At 42.4% G+C, this 25787-nt stretch overlaps 1 protein-coding gene across 6 annotated transcripts in view; it reads left to right on the top strand.

Moving 5' to 3' along the window:
- The window catches only part of DIP2C (disco interacting protein 2 homolog C), a 292197-nt gene that overhangs the window by 238020 nt on the left and 28390 nt on the right, over positions 1 to 25787 (top strand). For all 6 annotated transcript variants that reach the window (XM_077936762.1, XM_077936761.1, XM_028750165.2 and 3 more), the window contains 14 exons: positions 804 to 943; positions 3306 to 3442; positions 4693 to 4901; positions 5691 to 5805; positions 7958 to 8159; positions 9095 to 9204; positions 10051 to 10131; positions 13380 to 13503; positions 14992 to 15113; positions 16782 to 16893; positions 16989 to 17098; positions 18697 to 18827; positions 23223 to 23391; positions 25058 to 25228. In XM_077936762.1, the coding sequence (XP_077792888.1) occupies positions 804 to 943; positions 3306 to 3442; positions 4693 to 4901; positions 5691 to 5805; positions 7958 to 8159; positions 9095 to 9204; positions 10051 to 10131; positions 13380 to 13503; positions 14992 to 15113; positions 16782 to 16893; positions 16989 to 17098; positions 18697 to 18827; positions 23223 to 23391; positions 25058 to 25228 (1933 nt within the window). The remainder of the gene's footprint in view (positions 1 to 803; positions 944 to 3305; positions 3443 to 4692; positions 4902 to 5690; positions 5806 to 7957; positions 8160 to 9094; positions 9205 to 10050; positions 10132 to 13379; positions 13504 to 14991; positions 15114 to 16781; positions 16894 to 16988; positions 17099 to 18696; positions 18828 to 23222; positions 23392 to 25057; positions 25229 to 25787) is intronic.

Genomic DNA, 25787 nt, shown 5'->3' with positions numbered 1-25787 from the left:
ATGGGACAAAGCTCACCTTAAAAATATACACAATGTGGTATTATGTTCAGCATGACAGTTGCAGAAGGGTACAGGCTCAGAGATAATGTTGATCAATAGTGTGGTTGAGCCTTCCTTCTAAATGATGGATATGACATTAATCACGGCCGGCCGTTTACCAGCTTCTCATTTGTTATGCCTTAATGCACATTAAAACCCTCCCATAACTGGAGTGCTCAATCCTTTTTTGCTGGTATCATGTTGGGAGGAAGGGAAAAGCCCCTTAGCATCTTTTAATTTAAATTTATGGCACCAGCCATCTTTCCCCCCTCTTAATGAACATGGTTAGCTAATACCCATCTAGTATTTCATGCAATGCAGGGAACGCCATAGTAATTAAAGATAAGCCCTGCAGGCAGCAGTTTCTTGGTACGGATTGCAAAAGGCAGAGAGGCACACTCACTTCACTGTTCGATCTGGAATATGTCTTGGGATCTGCCTGCGCTATGTGAAAGCATCTGCCATAACTAAAAATGGCATTGCGTTGAGAGAGCCGTGTCACTAAAACAAACACCTTGACGCATTTCCTCTTTTGTACTTTCTCACCTTCAAGAGTCCTATGAAAGATGTATGTTTGTGTTGACATAAAATAGGCTAGGCTTGGCTGGTTTTGTGTGTCAAGGCAAAAAGATCAGAAATGGGACAGTTTAAAGTGCTTTAAAAATAATAATCTTGTGGCCTCTGTGTATTGATATATATATATATATATAAAACATTGCAGATTGAGAGTTGCTGTTTATTTTACGTTTTCCGCATATTTGCAGGCCAACAGATGATAGCAATCAGCCGCCAGGCAGAGGAGTCCTGTCCATGCACGGTCTTACCTATGGAGTCATCAGAGTGGATTCTGAAGAAAAGCTTTCTGTTTTAACAGTGCAAGATGTTGGCTTGGTGATGCCAGGAGGTAAGGCTCCCCCCCCCCCAAGCTTTTGCCAGAAAATAGGAAATCTGCTTTAAAAAACAAAACAAAAACTGTGTTATTCAAAGACATGCCAGATTTCCACAGCGTAGATAAATAGCTTTAAACTAAATGTTGTAATTTCCCTACTCGGGAATCTCTGCAGTTATATATATATATATATATGAAGAGGGTCTGAACTGTGGGCATGCCAAAAAACTCAAAGCAAATTTAACAAAAACCATAGACCGTATTCATGATTCATAGACACACCATTTTCCAAATAGTGCCAACTCCATTAGTCAGTTTTTCAGGAACTTTTAAAAAATATTTTCTTCCCCTCTCAGTGCCCTCGTATTCCTCTATGGAACATGTGTATACAGTTATTATAATTTATTTATTTTTAAAAAAAATGCAGGTTGTGATAACTTTTAGATTGATACCCTGGGTCTGAACTTCCAAAAGTGGCATGAAGTTTTAATTCCTTTTATGTAAGGCCAGGTTTTTCCATGAAAGGGCCTCTAATAAATCATACGTGAAAACACACCCCTTTTTGTCTTCTTTGTTATAAAACTGCGACTAGGTGATGGTTTCTTTCTTCTTCCTTTATGTTCAGAACTCTTATTCTCCTTCCCCACCCTAAATTTGCATCTTTATCTGATTCTACAGCCACAGCTAATGTGGAGCTGGGTGCCTTTCTGTATCTTTTCACAGCGGATGGAAATGGGTTGCAAAGCCAGGACTCCTTGCACTTATAAAGGCATTCTGGCTCTAGCTTAACCTTCTTTCCTCTGCCACATTGGCTCCTTTCCCATTTCTAAACATATGCTTGTCTCGGGATTTACTGCAGAAGCAATCAATCAGGAGTCCTATATGGCATTCCCCTTTTATGGCCAAGATTGGAAACAGCAGAAGCCTTAGGAGGCGGAGAAACTTTTAGCATGGTGGAATAATCCCCTATGAAGTTGTAGTGCAGGCTGATTCCTGAAGACTTCTTTTCTTGACAGTGTCATGTCTCCCCAGCCTTAATTTTTTTTTTTTAAGAATACCCTAATAATAAGTATTAAGGTAAAGGGGACCCCTGACCATTAGTTCCAGTCGTGACCGACTCTGGGGTTGTGGCGCTCATCTCGCTTTATTAGCCGAGGGAGCCGGCGTAGAGCTTCCAGGTCATGTGGCCAGCATGACTAAGCTGCTTCTGGTGAACCAGAGCAGCAAACGCTGTTTACTTTCCCGCCGGAGCGGCACCTATTTATCTACTTGCACTTTGACGTGCTTTCGAACTGCTAGGTTGGCAGGAGCAGGGACCGAGCAACGGGAGCTCACCCTGTTGTGGGGATTCGAACCGCCGACCTTCTGATCGGCAAGTCCTAGGCTCTGTGGTTTAACCCACAGCGCCATCTGCGTCCCTAATAATACGTATAGGGGCTGTTCTTATCCTTCTACATGAATCCTCCTTAACAGATTTCCAGTGGTAAATTTGCATCTTAAGAGTCTCCATGGCCACATTCCCAGGGAGACTCCAAAAGTGCAGGTGTTAGTTCATATCCTGAGTAGCTATATGACATGACTGCAATCATGTGCATCGTTATCTGGATATAAACTGCATCTTGTGGGGGTTTTTTTTGTGGCTGCTTGTAAAACGCGCTGAGTTTTAATGAAGGTCTTCTTTAGGTTTTAATTAGAAATGCAAACAAGTCTTTCAGGCAGGTGTTTCCATTTAAACTGTTAGGGTGAGGTAGGGACCCTACCAAAGAAAATGAAATAAGTCCCCCAGCCTCTGCTTGATGGTTTTCTTCATTCTCTGACTTTTTCTAACACCCGAATACTTCGCTTTCACCTCATACATTTTCCTTCTCTGAAAGAAGTCCCAGAGCTACACCCAACTCCACTTCGCTTTCTGAAACAGAATGCCTAGTGTGTAACCTCAACCCGAGATTTAAGGTGTGATTTTGTTCGGAGAATTGCTTCTGTAGCTTTCTCTTCTCGCTATAGCACTCAAAAACCTTCTTCTTTAGGAAAAGGTGTGTGTGTGTGTGTGTGTGTGCTGGCAACAGTAGTTACCGTGACAACCCTTCCCGGCGCTGAATAGAAGTTTGGCATTTGGTAGGAAGCTAACTCAAGATATCTTTCGTATTAGCTTTTTCAGAGCTTGAAAGACAGCACAAGCAATTAAAGCCACATCTAACACCCCATCCAGGGTGCAAAACTAGATTTTAAAATCTCTAATGGTTGTATGAATACTGTGCGATAAAACTATGACATCAACTTGACAGTTTGGTTCTATTATCTACATGCATCTTTTGCAAGACTTGCAAACCGTATTTCTTTTTTTAAAAAACAACACTTTTTTGCCTTCTCTTAATAGCCATAATGTGTGCCGTGAAGCCTGATGGAGTTCCTCAACTCTGTCGGACGGATGAAGTAGGGGAACTCTGTGTATGCGCTATTGCAACAGGTACATCTTATTATGGACTATCTGGAATGACCAAAAACACATTTGAGGTGAGTTTGAGTTCTACAGGTCTGTTCCCTGCTTAGCCCTTCAAGTTTGAATAATGCTTTTGGATTAGTACTACTGCTAATGATTCAGGGTTTGTTGGGTTTTTGTTTTGTTTTTTGGTTGTTGTTTTTTGGTGGACATGCAAAACTACTGACTAACTTTCCCAGCGGTTTTGTTAGACAAGTGGTAAGGTAAAGGGACCCCTGACCATTAGGTCCAGTCGTGACCGACTCTGGGGTTGCGGCGCTCATCTTGCTTTATTGGCCGAGGGAGCCGACGTACAGCTTCCGGGTCATGTGGCCAGTATGACTAAGCCGCTTCTGGCGAACCAGAGCAGCACACGGAAACGCCGTTTACCTTCCCGCCAGAGCGGTACCTATTTATCTACTTGCACTTTGACTTGCTTTCAAACTGCTAGGTTGGCAGGAGCAGGGACCGAGCAACGGTAGCTCACCCCGTCGTGGGGATTCGAACCGCCAACCTTCTGATTGGCAAGTCCTAGGCTCTGTGGTTTAACCCACAGCGCCACCCGCGTCCCTAGATAAGTGGTACATCTAGCCTATTATAGCCTACAGTCACAGACAATAGCTTTCCTTGGGTTTCCAGTAGAGGTCTTTCCTATTATCTCCTACCTGATAATTTAAATGGAGATCTCAGGGATTGAACTTGCAGTCTTCTGCATGCAATTCATATGCTTTGCCACTGAGCCCCACATCTCACTCAGTTGGAACAAGAATTTATGGAGAACTTTTTTTAAAAGAGGAAAACGCTATCCCTTTCGAAATGTTAAATATTTTATACTGGAAACCATTTAATCGTAAGGGAAGGGAAGGATTGACTGTAACGTGGATGCACACTTTAATGTGTGTGTTTTATGCATGGTTTTATGATACAAGGATGAATGTACCTGACTCTGTGCATCTTGGGAAAGGGGCTGCAGATAGATCAGAACTGAGCTCATAATTCTTCCCTACAGAAGCCCACTCCTGGCTTCCCCTGAGCTTCCTTAATTTCTGCAGCCAAATTTAGGGCAGGCAGGAAGGAAAAGCAGTTCAGTTGTTGCTCTTGTTAAACAGCTGGAAGTCAGGAGCCCTTGTCAATGTACTACAGAATCGCCCAGAGATCCATCAGTGGATCCCGACCTATTTTCTGAACACTCTTGCTCTAGAGCCAACTCAGTAACAAAATAAAAGTTGATGTCCTGCCCTTCTCTCTCTCTCTCTCTCTCTCTCTCTCTCTCTCTGTCCTGCAGGTGTTCCCTATGACCAGTTCAGGTGCCCCAATCAGCGAATACCCTTTCATAAGAACTGGGCTGCTGGGGTTTATTGGTCCAGGTGGGCTTGTCTTTGTTGTTGGCAAAATGGATGGGCTGATGGTCGTCAGCGGACGGAGGCACAACGCAGATGACATTGTAGCCACGGCGCTCGCGGTGGAACCAATGAAGTTTGTCTACAGGGGAAGGTTTGCGTCACTTTTCTCCCCCAGAAATAAATATTGGATTGTGGAAAAGGCATTTGCATTGCTTAGAGCAGATCTTTTTTTCGTACCAGAAAAAAGCCATAGCAAAAACATTTTTATTTTTTTTAAAAATATTGTTTATTTTATGCATTTATATGCCACTGTATAACCAGGTTCTCAAGACAGCTTTGCTATGAGACCAAAAACAAGTAAATATTTCTACAGAAAGGCAGATCAGTAAGAAAACATAAAACAAATCATGAAAATAGTGGCAAAGCTAAAGCAAATTTAGAGCAGGAGCAAATTAAAAGGCCCAAGGAAATTAGAAAGGGCTTTTCCTGGTTCTGAAATGACCTCAGAGTAGGCGAGCTTCTCTGGGAAAGGGCGTTCCATTGACGGTGTGTCACAAATGGAGCCAAATGCATATAATTAAAAATGTGGACAGTGGTGGCTCTTTGCTGTTGTGTCGCTTTAAGCCTTGTTTTTCTGCCGCATTGATGGGCTTGATCATATATAGAGCAATAACATCTTCTGCGATGACTCTCTGTGTTAAGCTTTGGAAATCTGAAACAAGCTCTTCTTTTATAAAAGCTGTTCTTCAGCAGTGCTCTATTTTAAAATCATGTAGGTGTTGCGTGCAGCTGGCTTTTTCTAGAATAAATAAGAACTGGAGCCCCAATCTTCTCAATTGCATAACTAATGAGAAATGAGTCACAGAGGATAATGAAATACAGTTTTCTCTGCACTTGGTATTCTTACACAGTTATCTGTCCTGGTTTGCACACCCCACAGAATAGCAGTGTTTTCAGTGAGCGTTCTTCACGACGAGAGGATAGTTATCGTTGCTGAGCAAAGGCCGGACTCTACAGAGGAAGACAGCTTTCAGTGGATGAGCAGAGTGCTACAGGTACAGTTGCTTAAGCTGTAATCCACAGGGTCAAATGGAAAGTTTGGGTGGCCAGATGTGCCTCGCCTTCCCTGGAAGCATGAGCCTAAATTTCTCCATCTATTGCTCCTCACATACAGAGGTGAGACATCAATATACAAAACAAAAGCCATTCTCACTGCCACCCAATTAATCCTTCTGTATCCTCTCTGGAATCTTCCACTGCACAAAGAGTCATATTCTTTGTTTGGACAGGCTTTAAGAGTTAATTTTAATTTTCCTCCACCGCCTCTTGGAACAAGCGACTGCTTCTCCCCTGTCTTCTGATTAGAGTAGCAGTAACCGTGCTGTGGACTTGCATGAACTTTAAGAAAAATCAAGGAATGGCGTGTGAAAGGTGGTTTTTCATGCCGGTGGAGAATACACAGCAGGATACGAAGCACAAAAGTGATACCAGCCTTGCTTAGTGGCTCTTCATTTTTCCACTTTGGTGTGGAGAACTTGCTTCAGGTCTTGGGTTCGCTGCAGCCCACAGGATTAAGCACCCTGTGTCCTCCCTTCTGGTGCACTCCTTGCAGTGCAGGACCAGGATCAGATTGCTCAGGAGAAGGTTACAGATCCTAATGCTATGGAAGTTTGCTCTTGTGGGCTCTTGTCTGTCAGCCCCAGACTCAGTGGTCTTCCAATCTCCAGGAGCAGGCTTGAAGCTCTGGGCCTGGTTTGATTCCATAGCTGGAGGCGCCTGCAACCTCAGTCTCTGAACCTTGATCCCTGCTAGACTTTTGGGTCATTACAATGACACTCTGGTGGAATCCATGAGTTTATTGCATATTTGTCAGTGCTGGGACACACAGGCTTCTTGTAGTATAGACCGTATTGTGCTCCTTGTTGTTGTCTAAAGCTATAATATTTTGAATATGTGTTCTGGTAAGAGCAAGGTCTCATTTGTTGTTGTGAGGATAACCAGTATGTTTTGAGATTCTGGGCAGTTTTGAAGAAGCTCGTTGTATTCCATAATTGGCATACCGTATTTTTCGCCCTATAGGACGCAATTTTCCCCCTCCAAAAATGAAGGGGAAATGTGTGTGCGTCCTATGGGGCGAATGCAGGCTTTCGCTGAAGGCTGGAGAGTGAGAGGGGAGAGCGCTTCTCCCCGCTGCCAGCCCCGCAAACTCCGGGGACAGCTGGGAGGCGCAGCGTGTCTTCCCGCTGTCCCCGGACCTGATCTGAAGGCGGGCTGTGGGGAGAAGAGCGCTTCTCCCCGCTGCCGGCCCCACAAGCGCCTGGGGGGGAATTAATTTTTTTTTCTTTATTTCGCCCCCAAAAAACTTGGTGCGTCCTATGGGCCGGTGCGTCCTATGGGGCGAAAAATACGGTACTTTTAACCTGGAAGTTCATGACAGAGAGCAGACAGTTCATCCAGGCTCTTCTTCTACAGTTTTCATACACAAACAGTGAGCTAGTAAGACTTAGACAGGAACGTGTTCTTCTCCTTCTCTTGCCTCTGTAGCAATTTGAAACCCATGGTTGTAGGAGGATATACATACATACATATATGGTGAAAAAATAATTGAAACAGGCTATTTCTGCTTCAGTGTACACGACTGGATTAAAATAAAATTTACTTTTTCATAGGTATAATTAGTCTTGGCTTGTAGTGCATAGCTGATGTGCACAGTGACTAAGGAGCCATGGACCATTTGGTTTTGACATGTTTTGTGTCTCTGAGTTTGCTTATTTGAGATCACCAACTGAGTAATCTTGACAGTCTCAGACTTTTTATACTTCTATCTTGAATTCACAGTACATTATTGGATTCACATGACATTATTGTTTTAGAGCAGGCATGTCCAACAGGTCAATTGCGATCTACTGGTTGATTGCATGGGTGTCTCAGGTTGATCATGGGCTGAAGGAAAATGATCTCCTGGGAGTTCCTTATCCCTCCCTTAAGAAAGCTCAACAACTTTGGGTAATCCTCCCATAAAAAAACTCAACTCCTGGTAATGACAGTGGGTGGATCACAGCCAGTATTTTTATACTGGGAGTAGATCGCAGTCTCTTGGGAGTTGGACATGCCTGTTTTAGAGGGTAGAGAATTTCCAAATACCTTTTTACAGCTCCTCCTTGCACATCTGACCTTGCATTAAATCCCCCTTTTTAATGTTTCTAGGCTATAGACAGTATTCATCAAGTGGGAGTTTACTGCCTAGCCCTGGTACCAGCAAACACACTCCCAAAGACTCCTCTAGGTGGAATCCACTTATCCGAAACGAAGCAGCTTTTCCTCGAAGGAGCACTGCATCCCTGTAATGTGTTGATGTGTCCACACACCTGTGTAACAAACCTGCCTAAACCAAGACAAAAACAGCCAGGTAAGCTCAATGGCTCCATAAATAATAGGCTTACTGGATACTTTAGGAACATTGGAAGCTGCCTTTCTACCGGGCCAGATCAGTGCTCCATCTAGCTCATATTGTCTACAATGATATGTTCATTAGTCGTTGAGACGCCGGCTTTAGTACATAGGTATTGCAGAAAATTATTCTGATCCAATTGAAGATACTAACTGTTGATGCTCCTCTGTGAACTTGCTGCACGTTTCCCTTGCTACTCAAAAAGTCATTGGGCTGTGGTGTTTGTTGAGCCTCCCAGCAGTAGTGGAAATCTGGAAAGGCTCACCTTGATGAGAAGGAAGGAGTTTCTGCTGGGCAGTAGGCTTTTTATTGTCTGTTATCTTGGTTCATCTAATCTTCCCTGCTCCTCCAGCTCTAGGGAGATTAGCTGAGAATGATAACTAGAGGTAAAAACTCACTGGTCAATGATGTCTTCTTGCCTGTCATGAGTTCTTCTTCTTCTTCTTTTTGTAAAGCTTCTCTAACTTTCCTCCACCTCTGCGAGTCATCGAAATTCTGTAGACGGGAAGCTATATTTTCTTATTAACATATGCAGGGTAGAAGAGTCAAGGTTCTGGTGTCACCTTAGCCATATTGGTTCGCCTCTTCTTCAGGGGTAGAAATGTTTTTATGTTCTTGTTCTGTTGTCATCTAGGTATATGTGTGTCACTTCATGAAAATGCTTGTCAGTCATTCTTGTTAATTATGGTTGTATAGTAATATCAAGGGGAAACCAGCCCACAAAGGGAACCTATTCTGTTGTGTGCTGAACATTTGCATCTAAAGTAGGAGATACTTAGCGCATTTAGCAAGTTTTAGCACGTACTGTGTTGCCGCATATAGCGGTTTGAGTTTTGCATTGTTGTACTTGCATGTTGTTGTTGTTTTATTGTACTGTAAACATCTTTCTATAGAAATTGGCCCTGCCTCTGTGATGGTGGGGAATCTCGTCTCTGGGAAAAGAATTGCTCAGGCAAGCGGCAGAGATTTGGGTCAAATAGAAGATAACGATCAAGCCAGAAAGGTAAAGCAGATAACCTTCCTTATAGGCTGTGGGGCTTCACAGAATGGCATTGTTGTTGTACGATACGTGCAGCGTTTATTGGACACATGCGGGCAAACTCAAAACTAGAATAGAAGTTTTTTTCTTGTCATTTCCAGATCTCGTAGTAAGGTTGCAATGTGCTTTGAACACATGCTGGAAAAGCAGGATAGAAATACTTCAAATAAATGAATAAATTCTAAAAGCCAGGTTTCATTGAACTGATGGTTGTGTGAACAGGCCTATATTTCATTGCCAGTATGTGATACAGAAACCAGATGTGGCTATGACTTTATAGCACTTGCAGACTTGATTCTAAAATGCATTTTTTTTTGTCTTTGAGAATCTGTGTGTGTGTGTGTGTGTGTGTGTGTGTGTGTGTGTGTGTGTTTATGGCTGATGTGATAATTGTCATGAATAGTATTCCGTTTTAAAGTTGCCCCAATAATTCCTATAAATGTTCATTGAATATATCTCTTGGATATATTGTTTCCTGTTCATATAACCCATGCAGGCGTATCTCACAGTCTTAAACGGTTTTAAGCCTCTTAAGACAATATAGCATTGCTATGTTGATTGATGAACAAGATGTAGTACAGCGGTTTATTTTAAATTCTTGGCTTTAAAATACTGATATCCTGCCTTTTCAGTTTTCCATTCCCAAAAGTATTAAGCTTATTCCTCCACAACGATATATGCATGTGTATAACTGGCAGCTGTGTCCAAGAGGGGAAGGGGCAGCTCTCTAAAAATGCTTTTTAAAATGTTTAATAGAGTATTATGCTTCTTACCTCTCCTCTCTGATGTTGTCTTCCTCACTGCGCACAGTTCCTGTTTCTCTCAGAAGTCTTACAATGGAGAGCGCAAACAACTCCTGACCACGTGCTTTACACACTGCTAAATTGTAGGGTAAGGATATCTGGGTTTTATTTACATTATGGGGGTATCCTTGGGCAGGGGCTTCGAGCACAGAACAATTCCCTTTAAAGCCTTAAAATAACAAATCCCAATAAAATTGTCTAAAATAGACTTGTACCCCAAGCAGAAAAAACATTTATAATAATTGTAAAAAACTTCAAACTTCTGAAAGTGTTCTTGGGAATGCGGTTTTGTCACTGTGGAGCTTTCACTTAGAATGCCTTTGCTAATCTTACTTCCACCATGGCAGCTTTGTGCATGGATTGTGCAGGCTAGAATATAATAATGTTTGCTTTCTCTTTGCACCACCCCCTGCCCTTCTTCTGCTGTCAGCCTGCCTGTTAGGTGGAGCTGCTTGTTTCCTTAGGTTTCAGTGCAAAAGCTGTTGGGGGGAAATCAGTGCATTGTGCCAATAAGAGACCATGCTTGAGCTCATCACATCCTGCCTTTGCTAGACTCTAGGCCTGCCTTTAAAAAAATAAATAAATACCCACAACTGTTCAGAGGTAGCCAGATCACCCTGAGATCCATTAACTTTATTAACTGTGCAATTATCATCTTCTCAGGTGATGATGTGACGATCATGAATAGCACCAAATCCTTCATTTGCAACTTATCTTCAGTTGGGTTTTCCCCCCCCCCTCAAACATTCCATCTAGTCTCTATGATTAAGCCATTTCAGTACATAAAAGCAGTCGATGCATGATAATGGAGTGTGCCACCGTTCTATTGTGCAGTGAACACTTATCTTTTTGAGGCAGATAGTTAAATAAATTCTGGAGTTGTGCGAGAGAGAGAGAGAGAGAGAGAGAGAGAGAGAGATGTGCATTATGAATAAGAATTAGTTTCTTCAACAGTTGGGAGGATGTGTGTTTACATTTAGAAATTTGAGGAAAATAATAGCTTCAGGTGCTTCAAAACGTGTGACATTCCTTCTGATAGTTTTTTGGTTTCGTTCTTTGGACATTCAATTTGAATACTTTTTTATTGACTATAGAAGCTCCCAGTTGTGATGGGGGCTGAAAACTGTGGTTTCCAGTTAAAACATGAAACCCAGATGCCACAAGTACAGGCTCTTCCTCTTGCTTGAATTGGGTGGAGAATTCCCCAGCTGCCCATTTACTTACTGAATCCAATCATTTTTCTGCCACAAGGCTGGCAGGGAGGGAGCAGTTTTATATGTGTCTGTAACTTGAAACAATCTGAGGCTCGTGGTTCCACTTCAGCACCCTTCCTCCAGTTTCCATTTCTTGAATTTAGCTTGTGGGGCACGGTCTCTTAAACAGCCTCCTGAACTCTGTAAGGTACTGGGAAGTCTGCTCGCTTTACTATTAACAACAAATATATGAGGTCACCCAAGTTGTCTTTGTGGAATCCACACGTGTTTGGGAATTTGGAGCAATGTGGGGGTGGAATAATAATAGGAAGTAGGCCCAGAAACAACTCAAAAGGCATGGATTGTTCAAGTGAGCACATGGTGAGGCCATCTCACTTTATTCAGTGCATTTATTACGATTCCATATAGTATTCTCTCTCTCTCTCCCCACCCCCCTTCACCCACACAGCCACCCTCTCATTCTGAAAGAGAGAAGAGCCAGTGTCTTCCATGCAGATAGTGTCCAATAACCTCACTTGCTGCTTCCCTGCTCCAAAGCCATTCTGAGAGGAGTTCCAGGCTCTGACAGTAGAGAAGAGGAGGCAAAAGATGGCCTCACTCCCAGGGTTCAGTGAGATTTGCTTTGGGTCTGTGCTTGCTAGATATAATCACACAGGCATGTCAGGTTAGTCCTCTTAGAACCAGTTGCACAGAGGAGCAGGAGATCTCCCTCTGATTCCATGCTTCTTTTCACAGATATAGCATGAAGATGGGTGCAAGAATCTGCCCCTACGTATTTTCAATTTGGCCCGAAAATGAAGGCCAAGCCAAATGTCTTTGCCCTGGCTTTACCATATATGCCAAGCTATTGGATTGTGGTGTCAGCCTTGCCTCCCAACTGAGTCTCTTTGTGGGTGGGTGGTTCAGATTCCCAGAAGCCCTTCATTCTTGTAAAATTTTATGTGATGTGCCAGCAGTTCCCACACAGTGTGGGGGATTGCTGCCCTGTTCCTTCTCTAATAAGTTTGGTGAAGACAAACGTTTTCAACGCAAGCTCCCTCTTTTGTCCCCATTCAACCCTCTCCTGAAGCCATTATGTTGTTAGCTGAGTTCGTTCCAATGTGCAAGTTAATGAACTTCCAGGAACACCCCTTTTAAGCAGGCTTTTTTTTTATTTTTCAGGATTGCTGCATTAATATGCAGGCATGAACTACTGAGCAGCTATATGGGTAGAAAGCATTGCTGCCTCTGTCTTGATGTTAAGCTGATTCTGATGAGTGATTTGGAAGGCTCTGTTTAAACCACTTTCTTCTCAAAATGAATCCAATACTGTTTTTAACCTGAGCCCATTCTGTGATTGAGGTCCCATCATGTTTATTACAATGTCATTAAGAGTCTAATATGGCCCAAAAGCCTTCTCCACTGCCCCATTCCTTTTCCAGCGCTTCCTTGGTTCTTGGGGAAGCAATCAATAGGCCCTAGATGTTGTTGTCCATATATCTGGCTGCCAGTGACCAGGGGAAAATGTAGTTCCCATGGGTCCTAGCTAGGATGCCAGGATCTACAGGAGCTATGTTTTCCTGTGACTTCTGGTGGTCCCGGACAGTACTGCACAAATGTATCAGCACCTAGGGTCTAATGGAGGCCCCATAGGGATGCCTCCCTACTGGTGTAGCTCTTAGGCAGGCACCCCCAAACTCGGCCCTCCAGATATTTTTGGGACTACATCTCCCATCATCCCTATCTAACAGGACCAGTGGTCAGGGATGGTGGGAACTGTAGTCCCAAAACATCTGGAGGGCCGAGTTTGGGGGTGCCTGTTCTTAGGTCAGTGCGCCTGGCTGTTAACCAGAAGGTTGGTGGTTTGAGTCCACCAAGGGACAACTGTGGGTAGGATTCCTGCATGGCGAGGGGTTGGACTCTCGTGATCCCTTCCAACTCTACAATTTTATGATTCTGTGAGGAAGGCAGCTGAAAAGCTTCTTCCACGTCGTCATCACATAGTAGGCTCAGATCTTGAATTGGGTTTGGGCTCAACTTGTGTGTGGTGGTGTGTGGTGTTAAACACTTGGTTTTCATCGCTGTGCTTTTAAAAAGAAAAGAAAAGAAAAACTTCAATCTCTCTGCTTCTTTCCCAATACAGGGGACAATAGCAAACTCTCTAACATGTGTTCAGCTACATAAACGAGCTGAAAAGATAGCCGTTATGTTGATGGAAAGGGGACACTTACAAGATGGCGACCATGTTGCTTTGGTCTACCCACCAGGTAAAGAACAAAATATGTGTTTTCAGTGGCGATTCTTAAAGACTTTGTAAGTAGAGATGCAAAAATTAGTCAATATGCTGATTGAAAGACTACAAACACGTGCATTTAATTTATAGGGCTTTAGTGGAGTCATGATCAATTTTCCCCACTGCTCTTTATGAAGTTTTGGCATGCCTGACTTTTATCTGGACTGCAGCAATTGATTTCAATTAAACACATACCCTTAAAACCACAGCCTAAATTGGGCTGTTGTTGAAACCTACCACCACCTTCAGAAAACCCTACACGATAATAGTGCTATTGAAGAACAAACTATAGCAGCCTCATATGCTCCAAAATATGAGGTGAGAGCGAGCTGAATTTATCCCTCAACTAAAAAAATAGTTACATCAGCAGTCTGCTAAATGGAGCCAAATGAGTACACACAGGATGATAAACAATGTGAGTCATAGTGAGATCAGACCCATTGAAGTCAGAACAGTGTTACTCACAATAGATCTCACCTACAGTCTTTTCACAGTTAACTGTGAATGTATCTCATATATATGTGTACTTGGAAGTTAGTTGTAATGGCTTCAGTAGGGCTTGCTCCCAGATAAATGGGCGCAGGATAACAGCCTCAAAGCCCCTCACTAAGACGCCAGTAATGGTTGTTACAAAATAGTTATTCAAAGTCTTACTTCCATGAGATGTGGCAAAGTATTTCAGTACATTTTTATCTGAGAACCATCATTCTCTGATGTTCTTCAGATGTGTGTGCTTTTGTTTTTAAAAGTTGTTTTATTTCATTGGGGATTCTGGAGTGCAGTAGCGTGCAAGAAAAGGATTGTGTCTTGCAATGTTCAAAAAATTATTTTGGACATTATTTTTATTCATTTAGAAGATGTCTGTACTGCTCTTCAGATCAAAACTCTCAGGGCACATATAAAATTCAGTGTATAAACATACAAAGATTACAGAACAACTCTCTGTTTATCCAAACAGATGAATAAAATTCAGCACAGTGGATAAAGCCATAGTTAAAAGCAGCTTACACTATATGATGGACTGCTTGCTAAAACCAAAAACTCTCTGCTTGGCACCAAAGTGATATCAAAGCTGGTGCCAGGCAGTTGTATCTCGGGTCATGGGACAACATAATTTCAGATAGCAGGGAAATTCAGAGAATTATCTTAAAATCTGTTTTAATTTTAATTAGCTGTTTGATGGCATCCATGAAGGCTTCAGAGTGTATTGTCTTTAAAAAGAGCAGCTCAGATCAAAACGATTGGAGAAGCTTAAGAAACACTGAAACAGGAAAGATGCAGATTTCCTGAGGACTCTCCACTGTTAATATAGGCTCACTGATGTTGTTTCAACATAGTATTTATGCTGGGTAAATTACTTTCACTTTTGTGTCTACACACGCCTTTGAACGTGAACGTCATAATCAGTTTCTTCTCCTTCTTCTCCTCCTCCTCCTTCTCTTTCTCCTCCTCCATCATGTAGGTATAGATCTGATTGCTGCATTTTACGGGTGTTTGTACGCAGGCTGTGTGCCAATAACAGTTCGACCTCCGCACCCCCAGAACATTGCAACAACATTGCCTACGGTCAAGATGATTGTGGAGGTCAGCTGACTAGTCAAAATGCTTATTTAAAATTTTTGTATCTGGGATCCAGTGATTTCCAGGCATGACTATGGATTTTTTTGGGAGGGGTTATATATAATGTATACAGACACCCTTTTTTTAGTTTCAAAAGTTGGGTGGGATGGGGAGGAAAGCTTCTCAAGAAGCACAAACCATCATCCAGGTGTCTACTATATATATATTTTTAAAAAGATATTTATTGAAATTTTCAAAAAAGAGAGAAAAAACAAAAGAAAAATTGAAAACACATAGAGTTTACATTCCTTATTTTCAATAACATATTTCCCAGACTTCCCCACACCTCCCCTTCTTGTATTCCAGTTCCAATTTTTAGCTCAGCAAGTTCTTGTCCCCAAATTTTACCTTATTATATTTAATTCGTTTTAGTTAACCAATTTTAACTTATAAACATCAATATTTATACGTCAATGCTCATTCTTAAAACCCTTTTCTAAAGTCGACCCAAGTTCCCTTCCACGAATTTCCCAATTTTTATACTGATAACGAAACAGAATAAAAAGAAACAAAATATAATTGTACACCCTTTGGATTCCCAGAACCCCACCCCCCCTTTCCCGGTTTCGAACCCCAACGAATGTCCATCAGTCTATCTGCTATCAGCCTGGAGACCTCACGTCCGAGGCTCTTAATTCTCTCTCAATTCCTCTCTGCCGGGGTCCAGGTGTCTACTATAACCAGTCTGAGATGGCTTCAAATCCTCACTCAGTAATTTTTTGGCCATGTTTTCTGCATTTATAATAACATTGAATAAAACTATTATTATTAAGTAATTATAATTTATTATAATAATTATTTTGCAAAGGCATGAAAAGGAATTTTACAATTCAAAATACTGAAAAACAAAGGAAAGAGTTACAAAAGGCAAAACAGTAAAATGGTACACATGACTAAGGCCAACTCTATGGCCTGGCCTCCTCCTTTTGTGATTTCCCAGCCGAGTTTTCTCATGTTGTTCTTTCATCTTGACCAGGCTTCTTCACCCTCGGCCCTCCAGATGTTTTTGGCCTACAACTCCCATGATCCCTAGCTAGCAGGACCAGTGATCAGGGATGATGGGAATTGTAGTCTCAAAACATGTGGAGGGCTGAGGTTGAGGAAGCCTGATCTTAACCTACCTGACAGAGCTGTTGTGAGGATGCATGGTTATTACAATCCCAAAAATGATAATGTGTGTGGTTGGAAATGTGCATAATTTTATTATCCCTTATTTTGCGTAAGGTTTTCCTTTTTCCGTGCATGTCTGTTCTGCCATTGTAACTGAAGAAGCTTTTTTTCAAACAAGCTAGTAGGAAGCTTTAAATATATACAGTGGTACCTCGGGTTACATACGCTTCAGGTTACAGACTCTGTTAACCCAGAAATAGTGCTTCAGGTTAAGAACTTTGCTTCAGGATGAGAACAGAAATCGGGCTCCGGCGGCGCAGCGGCAGCAGGAGGCCCCATTATCTAAGGTGGTGCTTCAGGTTAAGAACAGTTTCAGGTTAAGAACAGACCTCTGGAACGAATTAAGTGAAGTACCACTATCCGGTTATGTGAAACGGTGGTCTCATAACCATTTTCATGTGAGGTGATTTTGATGTTATATCTCTTCTCCCCCCGCCCCCTTTCCTTTGCTGAAACCTACAGGTGAGTCGCTCTGCCTGCTTAATGACGACACAATTAATATGTAAATTGTTGCGGTCACGAGAGGCAGCAGCAGCGGTGGATGTCAGAACGTGGCCCCCTATCTTAGACACAGGTATGTGCTGTCCTCTGAGGCCCTTCTTGTTTCTAAGTATTTCAACTGCGTTTTGCAGGCGCTGTGGGAATCATGCCTTCCTTTTTCTCCCCCAGATGATTTGCCAAAGAAGCGGCCTCCTCAGATCTACAAACCTTCTAACCCCGACATGCTGGCTTATCTCGATTTCAGTGTATCCACAACTGGAATGCTAGCAGGGGTGAAGGTAGGGACAGCGCTCCCCAAAGCGAATGTGAAACACGGTGTGCGAGCTGGGGTGGGGAGTATGGGTGGGATATTGTAGCGGTGTGGATAAGGAGAGCTGGTCCAAAAGTGGACAGGGCAGATGCTGCACCCTGGACCCATGTACCGTATTTTTCGCTCTATAGGACGCACCGGACCATAGGATGCACCTTGTTTTAGAGGGGGAGAACAGGGGGGGGGAATCTCCCCCTCTCTGCTCAGCGCCCTTTCAGCGAAGCGGCAGGAGAAACGGAGCCCCTTCCATTTCTCCTCCCACTTGGCTGAAGGGGCGCTGCTCAGCTCTTCCTCTTCTGAAGCCAGGAGAGTCTTGCTCTCCTGGCTTCAGCGAAAGGAACCTGCGGAGCGCAGCGGGAACTCGCACTGCGCTCCGCAGGCTTCAGGCGGCTATCCCTGAAGCCTCCAGAGCGAGAGGAGTCGGTGCGCACCGACCCCTCTCGCTCTCCAGGCTTCAGCGAAAGCAACGCGAAGCCTCTGGAGCGCGGAGGGAGCGCTCCCTCTGCGCTTCGGAGGCTTCGCGTTGCTATCGCTGAAGCCAAGGAGCCTGCATTCGCTCTATAGGGCGCGCACACAGTTCCCCTTAATTTTTGGAGGGGAAAAAGTGCATCCTATAGAGCGAAAAATACGGTATTTACAAGTGAAACGATATATGTACCAAGGCAACCTAAGTTGTCTGCATGCATTCTGCTTGCACCAACAGGTGCCAAGTCCAAAGGCAACTCTTGCACAGCTTCCTAGCATCACAGGGGGCATCGCAGCTCCAGGCTAAACTATATGCAATGGGACAAGCCTGTTTTCTGACACTTTGTTGCACGTAAACAATACCGGGGTGTGAAGAACGTATGTGAAAATGGGGAACGAAACCCTCCCCTCTCTCTTACCTTGCCATGTTCTGTCGCTGGGAGCACTTTCCTCCCATCGCGGAGCTTTCCAGTACCAGAAGTGAGCCAGGTTGGAGAATAATACTGTTTAAGCAGCAGAACACAGTGCAGGGAATATAAAAGAAGAGGCAGTTTCTGAATCTGAATTTATTCCATTCTGTTGCTAATCAGCTGTAAGCCCCTTTGGTCCGCTGATGCCTCCTCCAGTTGGATGGTGATCTCCCAAGGGCTCTCCCAGATCCGCTAGCTCTTCATTCTTTCTGGGGAACTAACCTTGGGTTTCCTGAGTGCCAAAGCATGTGCTCTTCCCACTGAGCTATGGCTGTGCCCTGCTGGCATTCCGCACCCCCTCGCCCTTGCTCAGTTGAAAGATGTAGCCCATTTTCTCTTCAGTGCTGTACATAATTTCCAGCCTTCCTAAAGATAACCTAGAAATCAAAGGCACTGATGAGTCACACTCCCTTCCTTTTCTTTACTTAGTTGATTGAATACACTCCTTGGGAAACACATTAATTTTCATTATCTATAAATGATTCTGCATGTGCTTTTGCGGGTGGGATGTAAACTGATGCTTATTTTTACCCATCCTATTACCGTCTTAAGGCCTGGCGGTAGTTCAGAAACAAACCTCTGGAACGATGCCGTTCGTCATCTTAATTACTGCCCTGTTACCTTCTTCCAGATGTCTCATGCAGCCACTAGTGCCTTCTGTCGTTCTATTAAGCTGCAGTGTGAGCTTTATCCTTCCAGAGAAGTTGCAATCTGTTTGGACCCTTACTGTGGACTTGGGTTTGTCCTTTGGTGCCTCTGTAGGTAAGTTCCTCTTCTGGAGCCTTCAAGTATCACCAAACAAAAATGTTGCTGCTGTATCTATGTGTATGTAAGAGAGACGAGAGAGAAGGGACCAGCTCCTAGATGATGTGACCAGTGTGTGTTTCAGAGAAGGGCATTGTACTTGTTTTGGTGAAGGGCAGGCTAGATGTACAAATCATCAATAAAAGAATGGATGGATACTGCTAGAAGCAAATTTGACGACAAGCCCATCCTGGAGCATGCAGCCTGCGCTAAATGTAGACATTAAAGCCAAAACCTAAAGAAGCACCATTGTATCTTTTTAACGGGAACAAATGGGACCTTCAACAATGGAAATGAACCAAGGGGGACCTGCAACAAAGTGTTGCAGTGTAGAATGCTCCTTTTCAAGTGTTCTAGCCATATGCTTTCCCAAGATACATGATTACAACACGCAACCACCCATTTTTTGGTTTTGCTCCCCTGCCCATCACTCGGTCAGCATTCTGGGGCCACTGAACATGCTCAGTTCTTTTTTTGTATTGTATATCAAATCAATTTGTAGTAGAAACAGCATTGATCACACTTAAATCAATCACTCACAAAAAGAAAAGTTGAGCAGGGACACTGTCAAATAACTGAATCATCGAATGCATCATCAAGGCTTCAGCTATCCATGACATAGCATCTCCATAAATAACCATGAGCGGCTGGAGGTCTTGCATTAACACCACTTCTACTTGCACAGTTGATATATGGGAAGCATACCTTAGCAAAAGGATTATGTTTAGTTTGACCTTTAACAACCCTTCTGTGTTGCCTTAGGTCCTCGGAAAAAGCAAAATCCCAAACTTAACTTTGTCATCCAGACAGAGATGTTCCTTTGTTGTCTTTCCAGTGGGTGGCAATTAGATCCTTATGTGTGATGGAAGAGGTCTAGATCCATGACAAAAGGGCTCAGTTCCTTATTGAGCTGATTTGTCTCCTTGCATAATTTTTTAGAAATAGCTCCATAAGAGTCCACACTTGTAGAATGAATGTATGAGAAAGCCTTCTCCTGGGCCTGTTTATGTAATACTTTGCCAGTAGGATGGTATTCATGATTAGATAGCGATCTTGCAAACCTAGAGATCTTGTGTTCCTATCTTGTACATAATTTGTACATACAGTATGAATTTAAAGTAGGGAGAAATTATGATATAGATAGTTATCTGTTAATCCAGTACGTTAAAAAAATTAGACTAGTCCAATACTGGCTCTTCAACAATACGTCAGTTTTATTTATTGATAAGGGGTGGTATTCAACTTAGTTTTACTGTTAAGTAGACCCACTGAAATTAATGGACCTAACTTAATCATGTTCATTAGTTTCAGTGAGTCTACTTTCAATAAAACTTAGTTGAATATCACCCAAGATTTGTTACCCAGCCTTCACCGTAAGCCTCAGGGCAGATTACAGCAATAGAAAATGCAATTATGAAACCAGATAAAGTCATTGTAATTATAGCCTACATAAAATTGTTCCAAATGGAACAGAACGATATCATTACTATGATAGTCCGAACTCCATCAAACTTCTCTGCTATTGTTGGAGCAGTGTTCTGTTTGCAGATCTTTGCAATGCAGATGTTTGCAGCTGTCAGTAGGTTAGCCACTGTCAACCTCTAATGCTAGATGCTTTAAATAACCTAGAAGTAGAATTTTGGGTTCCAGGGGTAAGAAATACCCTGTCTTTTTCATTCATTATTTGTTGCCCCAAAAGCATGTATTACTGGAGATCACCAGACTATGTAGATAAAATTTGCCTCCAAATATCTGCATCTCTAACATTTATCCTCAGTTCCTAGATATATCTGCCTCAGTCTTTGTGGGGTTAAAAAGTTTCCTTTCACATCTGCTGAAATCAAATTGTGCAAGATCTCTGCCATTTATTTTGACTCATTAATAGTCACTCCTCGGTTTCTGTCCCTTTGCCATTTCCTCATAAATATATCTGGTTTGTTTGCCAACTCCAGAATCATATTATATGATTTCCCTGTTAATCCCTTATTCTTAGTGTCCGATCATAATGCTTCACATTTGCTTGCCTGCCTCCCTTGAATATTTCCTGAGTAATGCAGTTACGGCTTCTCTCATCTGAAAATACTGAAAGAGAGGTATTACAGCGCCCATAGCTCTTGCAATTTCTTCATAGGACATAATGTTGCATCCATTCATTATATCTTTAATGGAATCTAGGCCCCGCTGAAGTCATATGTTCGTATTCCCCAGAATGCCAGTTGAAAACAATGAAACATTTAGGTGCATTTTGTTTATTTCACCCAAATACCTTGCTGCTGTACTTTTGTTATTGTTGAAAACTTACCTGTTCTACCCAGTTTTCCACCAAAGAATGTGCTCTTATTTATATAAAAAAAAGAGAATCTGTGATATATTCGATGCTTTAGTGGTAGGTGAAAAAAAAACCTTTGTGAAGCATAGGAAGAGAATAAAAGATAAAGCCTGATTTGTTATTGGAGAGATTATCGCGCTTGGAAATTTTGACTTTAGAACCAGTTTACTGCCTCATTCATTTCAACTAGTTGCTTTCAGTGTGAAAGGGAGAATGTGCCATTCATATAAAAAAATAGAAAAACTCTCAGCGGACTCATATTTGTAGTAAGATGAAAATTCCCTAAATTCAGATGCCTTCTCCCTGAAAATTAAGACAGTCTTCAGGAGGTGTTTTTGCCTCATACCTCAAAACATTTGCAACTAACCGTGCCAAAATTTGGCACATCACGCATTGAAGCCTCATGCAGCTCATGACAAGTGAATCCAGTAGGCTGCATCTCATTTCCATCTGACCTCTCTGGAAAGTGCAGCATCAAAGGCTACCGCTTTGCGGAAGAGACAATCTATAAGGGAACTACCACTCTGACTTTTAGCACACAGAGAATGCAAGGGGTGTGTTAGCTGCTCCCTCCTACTTGTTGGCTAGGATTGTTCTTAAGTCTTATGGGTGTTTGCAATGAATTCTGAACTCCGTTCACATCCAAATATTGGAGATAACATGCAGTGCTTTCCTTCTGCATATGCAAAGATATAAAACGAACTCGAGCTCATCTGATTAACCTGATTATGACTTTGATGTCAGTGCCATCAGTCGCAGGTGCAGTGGAGTAAAACGTGATTGAATCCCCACCTACCTGGGGGTTACAATCTGGGCACAATCAGCCAAAAACTAACTGCCTATCCTGTTGTAGATGCTATGAAGTTGCGTTGGCCTACTCCACTGTGATGTCCCAGAATGCAGCATTCTGAGACTTCCAAACCACTAAGGAAAACCTGCTTGGAGCATGGAGTCAGCCCATTGGTAAGTCTCAAGTATATTGCATGGTTTTGCAAAGTTTTGCTTTTGTTTTTATTTTATGTCCTAAAGGGTATAAAATAATAATGAAAAGAAACCTTGCAAAGCAGAGCAATAGACCTTCATAATAATCATCATCACCATCTCCAGATTCCTAACAATTGGCCACACGCTCCAGCAGGGTTTCCTGGGGATCGTTGTCAAAGATTGATGCATTCTGAGCACAACAATAGTTGTCAGGCCAACGTGAGTTCATGGATACTTGCGTTTTCCCCCCTTTTAGCTGTTTGTGCTGAACATGTGTTGTTGAAATTTATTGTGGTGTGATTTGGGAATTGTAGTCCCAAAACATCTGGAGGGCCGACTTTGCCTAGGCCTGGTCTTCCTACATTGAGCAGTAAGGGGTTTCCAAGCATCTTTGGGCGAACACACATTGCATCCTTTGCACAAATGAGAATTGTTGACAGTTCAGGTTCCCATTCATTCATGTGGAGGATTATGATGGGCTTTTGCCAGAATGGTCTTAGGAACTTTTTTTTCAGACCGGAAGATTAGACTCGGAAGGGACAATGAGGGTAGTCTAGTCCAGGAATCTATTGCCCAAGGTGGGCCTCGAATAAAAAACCCTGAGATTAAGAATCTCATGCTCTACTAACTTGAACTATCTTAGGCCCTATACTTGTGTTGAGAATTCCCTGTTCAGGCATTGTGCCTGTCTGGGGTGCAAGGGCTGCGTCAACTCACAGGGAGGCTATTTCAACAGGGAGTAAGTAGGTGGCATTGATGGCATCGGCAGATCACCACAGACAAGCTTGCATCCTCATGCACTCTTGAAATCACCCTTTCTGCTATTGACAGAGATTGACCTCCACAAAAGCAAATTTAAAGCACCCCTCCTATTTATAAATGTATATTTTTTTGTCATTTTGATTTCTGCCCTATGGGATGTACTGCTGTGTGTCTCTTGAAGCTACAACAAAATAGCTTTCCTTTTCAGCATATACCATCGTCTGGTCTTTTGGTACAGATTTCCAGTCGTGCGTTTAACAAATCTTATATCTTTGCAGCGTTTATTCAGGACACCAGTCTATTTTGATTCCTCCCTCAGAATTGGAGACCACGCCTGCCCTCTGGCTTCTGGCTGTGAGTCAGTACAAAGTGAGAGACACCTTTTGCTCTTATTCCGTCATGGAGCTATGTACCAAGGGTCTTGGTTCGCAGACGGAATCTCTGAAGGTGAGGAACCCAAGCGCTCCCTTTCCCTTTGCCTCCTTGCTTTTTTGTAGGGTTGACGCGGCAGCGTACGTACGAGCCAAATGCGTTCAGTGAGAAGAAATGAGTCGAGGAGTGAAGTGAGAAAAATCTTCGAAAGAGCGAATAGAATAATTCCTCTTTCCAGGAGGTTTCTCGCCTGCTGTTCCCTGGTTATTTTCATAGCACAGGGTTTCAAAGTACCATATTTTTCACTCTATAAGATGCACCAGACCATAAGATGAACCTAGTTTTTGGGGGAGGAAAACAAGAAAAAAAATATTCCGAATCTCAGAAGCCAGAACAGCAAGAGGGATCGCTGCGCAGCGAAAGCAGCAACCCCTCTTGCTGTTCTGGCTTCTGGGATAGCTGAACACTGCAAACCCACTCCTCACACCAGCAATTAGGCTTGGAAAAAGTAAAGCATAATTGAAGTGTGTGAGATCTTCCTAGACAGGTGTAATCTCTACAATACCTGCCCCCTGCAAAAAAAACTTTTTAAAAAAACAAAAAACTTTACTGGACCTAATAGAAGACATTTTTTTCCAAGTCTCATCGCAGTGAGGAAGGGGCAATTTTGGGGGCTGCAGCTTTGGAGAGAAGGGCCAGCCCTTTTTTCCCTAGCTGTCCCCCCGCCTCTGAAATTGCCCATCTATTCCAATTTTATTGTACTAAATAGAAGGAGACTTTCAAGTCTTAACTGCAGCACAGGGTCATTTTTAGTGACAGGGAGAGTTAACTTTTTCCTCTCCAGCCTTGACTGCTCCCAAAACAACCACTCCTCCACCATGCTGCAATTAGCTTTAAAGAACACTTCTGTAAGCTCTAATATACAGCTCATTCCGTATCAAGTGATCCAGCTTTCTTTTACCTCGTGTCATCCAGTTTTCTTAATGTTTTGTACACCTGTTCAATGATCAAAACCAAGTTTAAATCTGAAATTTTAATTTTTTTTGTCTCATCCCGTTTGTGAGTTATGAGGGTTTGAAATTTCAAAAATAAATAAATGACAGTTTGGGCCTTGCCAGACGACACAAAAACTTTAAAAACTCAGCTCAGAATTGAGATATGTCAAAACTAAAAACACCAATCTCTTCTGAGCTTCATGGGCTTTAATATATGTCACATGATGGATTTACGTTAAATTTTAAATTTAAGTTACAAAATTGAAAAATGTAAAAAAAAAAAAAAAATGGGATTAGAAATTTCCCAAAGATGTATTTGTTATTTAATATTTCTAAGAGCTACCTGCAAAATTTCACCTTGGGATCTCAATGGGATCACATTAGAAAAAAAACATTTTGCACATACATGTCAGCCTTATTGGGTTCTATTTAGGATAAATGGGTCTTCTTGGAGTAAAATATAACAGAATAACCCCCTTATCCCAAAACAAGGCTGTTCCACAACACAGACTTTGCTCTGCTTCTGTTTCTCTCCCTCTTCCAATTCTGAGTTTTAAATTAACTGTTCCAGAACTCCCACCAGTTTTTAAGAAAAGGTGTTCTTGAGTGGATGGCGACATTTCACCTTGCCGGAGGACACTTCTCTTCCCGCTCAAAGCGCACTTGGTTCAGAAATTTCTGAAATGACCTGACTAAGTGCCAACAAGCTCCCATGGGATAACTTGAGTTCTGTACCTTGTTTCCAGGCAAGGGGACTGGACCTCTCAAGAGTGCGGACGTGTGTGGTTGTGGCAGAAGAACGGCCTCGGATAGCTCTGACGCAGTCCTTTTCAAAGCTTTTCAAAGATCTGGGCCTCCACCCCAGGGCTGTCAGCACATCATTTGGCTGCAGAGTTAACCTGGCTATATGTTTGCAGGTAAGAATCTCTCTCTCCTTTCCTGACAGCAATCTTAGAAGCGACCCTTTTGAAATAAGGACATGGCGATGTTCCACACAATACAGCTTGGTTAACCAATGCATGCCATGCTTAAATGTTCCTCTTTCATAATGCAAGAAGTGTAGTTTTTCTGTATTATTATTTTTTTACTGAGCATTTTCCATAAAGCCTTCACATCCCATTTATAGCATTTATTCTGCCCCAAACTTAAAAAAGCAATGCAGCAAAAGTTTGTCTTGTAGTTCTTACATTTGTAACATATGAAAGTCAGCCTTGTTAAAGTTGCTGTAGCTGTCCTGCCAAGTGCTTGAGTATCTAAATATCTATATCTTCCTTTGTATAGAACAGTAATTTGACAGGGACATGATTCTCATGCACATAGCATGGACTACTCATCTTAAAATAATGTTTGCTATTGTGGCTTGTGTTGAAAAGTAGAAGAAACATCTGTATTGATTCTCCAGGTAGAAATTGGCAGAAAGAATTTAATAATAATAATACTAATAATACTTAGCATTTATATAGTGCTTTGGGGGCA

This window comes from Podarcis muralis, chromosome 12 (assembly GCF_964188315.1).
Source record: "Podarcis muralis chromosome 12, rPodMur119.hap1.1, whole genome shotgun sequence".
Lineage (NCBI taxonomy): Eukaryota > Metazoa > Chordata > Lepidosauria > Squamata > Lacertidae > Podarcis > Podarcis muralis.
This window is presented reverse-complemented; position numbering and strand designations above follow the sequence as displayed.